General features: G+C 45.0%; 1 protein-coding gene across 1 annotated transcript; it reads right to left on the bottom strand.

Annotated features, from left to right (window-relative positions):
• Positions 1-940: 940 nt before the first annotated feature.
• ING2 (inhibitor of growth family member 2) lies at positions 941-8608 on the bottom strand. Its single transcript, XM_026018268.2, has 2 exons — positions 7954-8608; positions 941-3456 (listed from the first exon to the last, which is right to left on the bottom strand). The coding sequence occupies exons 1-2, from the start codon at positions 8123-8125 to the stop codon at positions 2786-2788; spliced, it is 843 nt and encodes a 280-aa protein (XP_025874053.1). The 5' UTR covers positions 8126-8608; the 3' UTR covers positions 941-2785.
• Positions 8609-9016: the final 408 nt, after the last annotated feature.

Here is a 9016-nt window from a genome sequence, read left to right on the forward strand (position 1 = left end):
CTCTAGTCAAACTGACAAGCTGGTTTTACTCTTCCCTTCCTTAAACTTCCTTATTTCCCTCTAGTCTCAGCTCAAAAGTCACTTCCCTCCAGAACTTTAATCACCATAATTCTCACCTCCCTTCCCAACTGTTGTGTTACGGGGCTTTACTCCCCTCCTACAGTCACCTACCATCACATATATCTGGCTCCCCACCAAAACGTCTGGCCTATGAGCAAGGACTTTTTAAATCACCACTGCTTAGAAACAGTGCCCAGCACAGAAGCAGCACTCAAGTGTTGAGTCTTCAGTGTTAGCAGACCATTGGGGGCAAGGGACAACCTCCTGTGTATCCATCAGATATGTACTTATATCTGACCTTACATATAGGTCTTATAGATATATAGACCTTATATGTGCTTCAGAGTCATATAGATCTGGATATAGAGAAGCCACCTACAGTTTTCAATAGGTTCAAATCATAATATGGCAGTTCTAAAACTTCTCTGTATATTAGAATCACCTGGGGATTTAACAATTCTAATGCTTCAGCCACATTCCAGATGAATTAGATCACAATTGCTGGGCGTGGGACACACGTATCTGTATTTCTTGAAGCTTTTGAGGTAATTCTACTGGTTTATAGCATGAGTTGATAACCATGATATGAGCCAGCATATGAAATCTAGAATACTTAAAAGAGAAATCCTAGTCAAAATGTTATGCAAACTTAAGACATTCCCATGTGATATCGAAAACAAACAATTCATAAAAATAAAACTGTCTCAAAGATTAGGTCTTAAGGAGAGTGAATCTTCCAGAATTTTCCATGTCTGTTTTCCTATCAAGCCGAATCCAAATTTGGGTACTTTTATTATGAAGTGGGGTTTTTTCCTTCATATGCTGAGAGAAATTTAATGTATGAAAAAGTGTTGACTTCTACACAGTCACATCTGAAAGCTTTTGGAGACTTTGCACATATGGATATTTTTAATGGTGTCAGGTAAAGAGCTCATCCTAGTAATAAGGATGTAATCACTAAGACAAAATGCTGTATTCTCAAGAGAAAAGAATTTTTTTTTTTTACAACTCAACTATGTTACAATAAAATAAATTCTTCATCATGCTGTCTAATATTTCTCGCTCAAGAAGCAATATAACCAACTGGTTCCAGTCATCAAGCAAAATATCTTTAAGACAGAAGTTAATCAACTGTTGTGCATTTACGTGTCTCAAATATCACCTTTAAACCGTCTTCATATCTCAGAATGACGGACAAAATTAACAAAAGAGAAAAACAAGTCATTTGATTATTAAAATCCTCACTATAGTGCAAATACTATAGATTTCAAAAGAACCTTGGACATAGTTAAGCCAACCTCATATTACAGATGAATAACCTGACACCTAGATGAGGTGAAATAACATGCCTAAAAGTCACACAGGAGAGCTGGAAGAGAAAAAAAAAAAAAATTTTTTTTTTTTCCCAAACAAGCAGACAGAATTTTTCACATGTTAATCAAAAAGAATCAAGATCATCAGATTAGGAAGAAATGAGGAATAAAAAGTATGTTACACATAGATTTAAAGAACTAGTCAATCTGCTGCCCCGCCCCCTCCCTCAAACCAATAAATTCTCCGAATATATGTTCGTATATCCATCAATATGCTTACCCTTAAAATATCAGAATCTCGGAAAATTCAATTTACAAATACATTATTAATTGCATTGTTATAATGAAATTAGTTCATTAAACGTGAAAACATCAAACAGCACCAATACCAGAAAGTTAAAGTGAATACACTATTACTTAAAATAATATATAATCACTGATTGGGACAGAAATCAACTATAGCCACTAGCAAAACTATTTCAACTCCTGTTTGATGTAAAGGCAATATTTTAAAGACCAGTGTGCGCCCTTTTTCCCACTGGCGGGCCTGTGGCTAGGCATCGCAGAAGTGGGTCACATGGAAAATGTTATTAAATAAGATGCATTTTTTAAAATTGCTCAACCTTGAACCATGATACTGCATAACCCCAAATTTTCCAATATAAGCCAATGGCACCATTTTTGGTATCCTAACTATGCTTAGCTGTCCCAATTAAAACAAAACAAAACACAACTCCCTTATTAAGCACTAGGTTAAATGGGTCTATGATGCAGCAGCAAGGCATTTACAAATGGGCTACTGACAGTGTATCAAAATGCTACTAAGGAAAATACAGCAGCAAATACTCTAATAAGAGCACATTATTCCACATGGAATCCCAAATTATTCTTATCTCTAGCTCCTGAGATTCTTGGAAGACTAGAGATGAACAAGTGTATGTATAAATGGGGCTAGGGAGAAAGAAGCTCTGAATGTAGTGTTCATATTTTAAATTACCCAAGATAATTTGAATGCTTACAGAGAACTCCAACTGTATCTAAATTTTTTAAAGCCCAGAGAACTAAAATGCTAGCAAAACTTTGGTGTTTACCCAAAAAACAGCTTTGTAGTTTTAAATGAAAATGAAATAGGCATGGTTTGTGAAGGTTTTATAATGTTCACACCACCCTCTCCCTATTCCCTGCTCCTTTCATCAGGTGATCTAAAGACTACCTGGTTTAAAATATTTGGTAATTCAGTGCAGAAAATTAAGGTCACAGACAAAGTACAACAACTTTTAATACACCATTAATACTAATGATTAAAAATTATTGCATAGTCTTATGCATTTACCCTAAAACATTTTCTGAAAGTAAATTCTGAAAGAATTATATAAAAGACAAATAACCTTTTAAAATGTGGATGGCATTTACTACCTCGATCTTCTATCCTTTTTTGCCTTGTCAGTACTTTTGTCCATTGTTTTCTCATTATCTCCCCTGCACTTTGGGCAATACCACTTCCCCTTTGGTTTATAGGTAAGCGAAACACACGAAAAGTGAAACCATTCAATTGGACACTGTTCATTGTCACATCCGATCATTTCCCCATAAGACACTTGGTTACACAAACAGTATGTAGGTTCATTGGGATCTATTGCAAACTCAACAGGTGATGCTTCCCTTTCCTGCTTGGCCTTGGAGCGTTTCTTTTTCTTGGCTGACTTGGATTTCTTTTCCTTAGGTGGCTGATCATCACAGTCTTCAATCCCATTCGTCATGTGACATAAATCACGGCTTTCACTGGTTCGCTGTCTGCGGGGTCTTCTCGAAGATCTTTCTGGTTGGCTGGAATCCATCTTTCCCTTATCCGAGGCCCGTTCACCTTCAGCAGGATCTTGAAAACACTGTGAATGCAACTCCATTTGCCTTGCCCGATTTTCCACCAATTCGAGCATCTGCGTGACAATCTGAATTTTTTCATCTCCCAATTCTTGACTATTGATTAATGCTCTCTGGAGATGCTGCTGTAGGCGTTTTTTCTGGTTTGAATCATCTTCTTTCTTATATTTTTCATAGACATCATCAATTTCCTTTAATGTTTCTAAAAATGTAAGAGAAAATCAGAACATTTGTGCATTAGCACATATAATATTTTTTAAGTTAGCTATCTTTCACAGAATTGGTAAAGTTGAATGAACTCAAATCATAAAACCACACTCCTCTTGGCAGGTATACATTAAAAAACATTAATTCCCACAGAAAAACCGTATGTTATCCAATATGAAAGCATATTTAGAAATAAACTAGTAAGAATACAAAGCTTTCTTTTTAAATTTTATTTATTTAAGCAGCTTTCTAATACTCATTAATCTATATTTAAAAGGATAAGAACAGTGCCTGGCTGGCTCAGTTGGTAGAGTGTATATGACTTGATTTCAGGGTCATGAGCTCAAGCCTCATAATAGGCGCTGAGCTTACTTTAAAAAAAAAAAAAGGGATAAGAAGAAATGTGTGCACTAATTAGTACTCAAACTATTTTACATGGGCAAGAAGAACACTGTATGCCACTTTACAGTCTACCTAGTAAAGTCACCTATATTTCATTTGAACCTCAAAACGACACTAGTAATTTACATGCCAGTCTTCAACTGTTAAACTTAGAGAGGTTCTAAAACTAGGCTACAGATAGATTACTGTCCAACTGTGTTTACAGGACTCCAGAGAGACATTACACCTTTACTTTCATATCATACCCCTGGACAATCTTAAACAAAGCAGACACAAGTTAACTTTTCCCACCATATTAGTTTTAATGGCTCTTTTATTTTATCATATGGGAGATTCTGAAAACCAAACTATTTCCAGAGTAGGTTTAGGTTCAGATTCTGGCATCAACTGACTAAGCTACTAACAAAATTATAGTAAAGTCAGCACTGGATCACTCTGCTTTTGTAGATAACTCAGCAGTTGGTTTTAAGCTTTTTGAACTGCTGATTTTGGTATTGTATAGCGTGTGGCACACAATTTAAATCAATTAAAAATGTCTGAGTCACTATAAAGTATAAGAAGTCTAAAAATATACTTCCAGATGTCACCAAAAATTTACATAAGATTGTTTTTTATTCAAATCTGTTCTATTTCTTGTCCTTATGAGATATAAAGCTATCTAGAAGAGTTGTCTTGCTAAAGGTGGGAACAAAAATTAATTTACCACACCACGTGGCATATCATGGTTTTATATTCTAATAGTACTACCAGCACATGACATACCATTGTTTTACCTTCCAATATTATCAATGATAACAACAGAAATGTTAGACAAGTGCATACACTAGGGCTGTCTGCAAGAATGGTTAACACAAAGCAAGTAGTCAATACAACTCTTATGAATTAACTCCTCCCTAGAAATTATAAGTACTCACACTTGATGGATAACTGCTTAAGTTATTCATGGGATACATGACAAAGTGCTACCACACATTTGAGGGTACTCATACCTGCATAGCATATTTTAAAACAAAGGTTTTTTTTAGCCCATTTCTAGCCCATTTGCCCAGCTACGTATGTAGGTGGCTTTCCTAAGAATATCACTTTTCTCCAGGAAAAATAATTATATATTTTCCCCTCAGACATAAAACTTGAGGATTAAAAAATAAAGGTAAACCTTAAGCCTTATTTAAATATTCTGTACCTATCTATCAGGAGTTAGAAGCTAATGATGTCATACAGGCACACTGATACTGTACATGAGAAAAATTCACATTTCTAGGACACCTTAATTACATAATGAAAGAAGAGAGGAAACTAAGACCGACTAAGCCCCTTTTATGTGTTAAGGATTTTCTCATTTAATCTCCAACGCAAGCTCAATGAGGAAGGTATGTATAATTTCTGTATGTGAAGAAAATGAAGGTCAAGAGGTAACAACCCTAGACTTTGAACTCTGCCAGGTATATACACCTGGCTCTGCTGTTTAAGCACTTTCTACTAAGCTCCACGGAGGGCACTTGAAATTAAGTATTAATTTTTAGTTCAATGGTTATTTACCCAAGAAATTACAAACAAGAATACCAGAACAAATATTGAAGTTCTCTAATAACCATATCCCATAACAAATACTTTTTTCAATTGTGAAACTGTTGTCTTCATTTCCCTATTTTTAAAAGTTTTTAAGGTTACTTTTAAAGATTCTTCAGTAATTTCTGAAACTGTCTCAAATAGGTAGGAGAGAAACTTTTTTGACTTCCTATATTTTATATCACTAAATACTGCGGTAAGTATCAAACGCAAAAACAGAAAATACGTAAGAACTAGCAAAGAAATAAAAAGCATATGAAATTGGATCCCGGAGCACACAAGCACATAAAGCTAATCAACATAAAACTGTGCAAGTGGAGCTTCGTAAGCATGGGCACAGACTGAAAACTAGACCCTTGTTTTTATATTAATCTTGAAAGTCACCAATCTTAATGGAGCCAAAAACATTTATAATCTCTCGATCTTTTAAAGCTTAATAGTGTTTCTCATGTTACCAAAGCCACTCAGGACAATTCTAGATGGTCAGGATGGCAGATTTCCCTGTAACCAATTTTCCCTCCCAATTCAAATGAAAATGGCTGAACTCTTGTAAATAGGTGTCCTTAAGGAAATGTAAAAATATGCAGTCTTTACAAACTTTGCGGAGTTACTATTTGAAAAACAAAAAATGTTCAACCTACAATTCTTAAGCACACATGTATCGTCTTAGGCTACAATTCACGTCTGTGCTCCATGTCTGCAGAAAATACCTTGGGGGTGGGGGGGCTTTTATCAAGTAAGTTTTAATAGAAAATTAATAATGCTACAAAAACAAGGATGTGCGCGAGAAGTAGCCTTCCTACTTCCCCACCTACTTAACTGAATAAGTCACTTCAATTCCTTGTGAATTTTAACTCGTCTGTAAAACAAATGTTTACTTCATAGGATTACTGTGAGATAATGTCCTGGGCCTGGCACAGCGATGATACACGGTAAGTAATCACTATTTCATTCTCTTCCCCCTCACGGAGACCGGTCCTATCAGCAAGCCTATCGTGTGGGTTAAGAAGGCAGAAATAAAGTATAGATTCGGAAACACAGAGACACCTAAATATTCTAACACGCTGCAGGCCAGCAAATGTCACCCCAGAAGTGGCTTCCTTTGAAACTAAATCGTAAGATTAGTGACCGGTCTAGAAAACAGAGGACGGGGTCCCAAGTCATCTTATTAAATCCGTACGGCTGTCTCCACATCACGTCCAAGGTCTAGTCCTCGATCAGGGTCATTAAACGCAACAGTTCCCCATATAAATTTCTCCCCTCCTAGTGGCAGACGAAAGGGCCACCAATACTGGATGACAAATGATGCGCTCTGTCGGAAAGCCTGACTCCCTGCCTTGGGTCCCCTGGGTCTGACCACGGAGGGTCGTTTTTGCCTCATCACTCAAACTTGCCGAAGGAGGGACCGGCGGGTTGAGGGACGCCAGGCGGTTGCCCAGTCAACCACCCACTTCCGCCTGGGGCCCGGAAGTGGCGCAAGCCCCGGAACCTACGCGGGACCAGGGTCCGCGATGATCCCGGTAGCTGAGCGTTTCTCCGTCCTGAGTGGTTCAGAAAGGGTCGAAAAAACACGACAAACACGTCCCAAACCCCAGCACTGACCCTGCTGGCTAGGAGCTAAGGTCCGCAAGGTTCCGACAGCGCCCCGCCCGCCAGCTCCGCCCAAGCCTTCCCGCGACCTGCCATTTTCGAGGCGGGCGGCAGCGCGCCCGCCCGCGCCCCGCCCACGTCCTACGTCACGCCCCAGGCTCCGCCCCCAGGGCCGGGAGGCCCTCCCCGCCACACACACACCCCTCTGCCTTCCCCCGCCGGGACCCCTCCCCTTTTAACCATTTGGCTGTAGGCGCCCGCGAAGGGCCGCGGCCCGGAACTTTCCCTGGGGCGGGAGAAGGGAACGTACTCGGTGCCCGAGCCGGGAGCCGGAGCGCCGAGGGAGGGACCTCCCCGAGTCCGCCTTCGCGGCCCTCTCTTGCTGCTCCCCCGCCCCCCCCCCGCACGTTCCAATGCATCTGCTCCCGGGGTGGGGGCCGGAGGGGCGGGGGTGGGGAAAGCCAGGCCCCGGAGACCAGCGGGAGCCCGGCTGCGGCCGGCCGCTCACTCCCTCCACCCCCCGCCCGCTGCACGCTCCCTCGCCGGGGCTGGAGGGTCTGCGGCACGGGGCAGGCAAGCGCCGGAACAAATGCTGCTTAAAATGGCTGATTCCTCCGCACACCAGCTGCAGCCGCTGGGTCTGCAGCGGGGGCTGACGAGCGGCCCCCACCCCCACCCGCGATACCCCAGAGAAGTCCTCGCCGACCGCGGCGGGGGGAGGGAGGGCCACGAGCCCAGCCTCCAGACCCGCTCCTCCGTCCCCCTCCGCCGAGCCCCTCCGTGCGCTCGGGGGGGGGGGGTCAGCAGCAGGGTGGGGGGGGCTGTCACAGGAGAAATGGAAAGTGGCACTTCCCCGGGCAGGGCAGGCTCGGAGCGACGGCGCCCGCAGGCCGGCGGGGGGACCCGCACTCGCAGCCGCGCGGCCCCCTACCTTGATATTTGTTGTCCAGCTCTCGGAGCACAGACACGTTCCTCTGCATGTCGTGGGGCAGCGACTCGACGCACTCGAGGTAGTCCTGCACGTAGCAGGTGAGCAGCCGGCTCCGCTCCCCGGTCAGGAGCGCGGCCGACGAGTAGAGTTGCTGCTGCTGCTGCCCTAACATCCTGCCGCCGCCGCTGCTGCTCCTCGCCGCCGCCGCCGCCGCCGCCTCCGCATCCAGCAGCCACACATGCACCAGCCACGGCCGCCGCGGCTCCTCTGCTCGGCAGCCCGGCGCCGCGGGGACGCCGGCAGCCGCTCGGGAGGGCACAGCCGAGTCCCCCGATCTCCACTCCCCCCAAAAGCAGCCCTCACTCCCCGCCCCCGCGGGAACAAGCCCAGGGGCGGGGCGAGAGCGGGGCTCCCTCCTCTTTCCCCTCCCTCCCCAGGACTAGAGCAGCGGGGATCCCCCGGCGGAGCTGGCGCCGCGGTCCCGGGCGTGGACACCGCCGCCCCCCGCGGAGCCCCCGGCGCTAGCAAGGCCGTCCCGTAGCCCGGGTCCCCATGACAAGCCCCTCGCCGCCCCCCTCTCCTCGCAGTCGCCCTCCGTGCCTGTCGGAGAGTCTCTCACTGGACTGCCCCCGCCCCTCCGCCTGCGGCCGCGTCTGCGCCTGCGCAGGACTCGCTCCTAATAAGGCCGGGGGCCCGCCCCTACCGCCCTACCGGAGGGTTCGCATTCTCCCGCCTTCCCTCCGCCGCCCGGGCGATTGGTCTGTCCGCTCTCGGCCGCGGGGGGAGGGTGCGGAGGACGGCCAAACGGCAGGCTGCGCCCCGCCCCCTCTTAAAGGGGCAGCGCTGTCAAGCCCGCCTCTTCGCTCAATGTCCGAATGGGACTGGGGAGGGAAGGCGGCTGGCTCCTTCTTCCGTCGTTCCCACGGGGAAGGGGACACTCTCGGTGCGAGTCCCTCGGCCCGCTGTTACCGACATTTTCCTTCTGGGGGTGGGTGGGGAGCGCCCTGGCGCGGCGCGGCAAGTCGCGGGGCTTTAAAAGAGCAGCAGGCGGCCGGCCGCTTCT

This window comes from Vulpes vulpes, chromosome 7 (assembly GCF_048418805.1).
Source record: "Vulpes vulpes isolate BD-2025 chromosome 7, VulVul3, whole genome shotgun sequence".
Classification (NCBI taxonomy): domain Eukaryota; kingdom Metazoa; phylum Chordata; class Mammalia; order Carnivora; family Canidae; genus Vulpes; species Vulpes vulpes.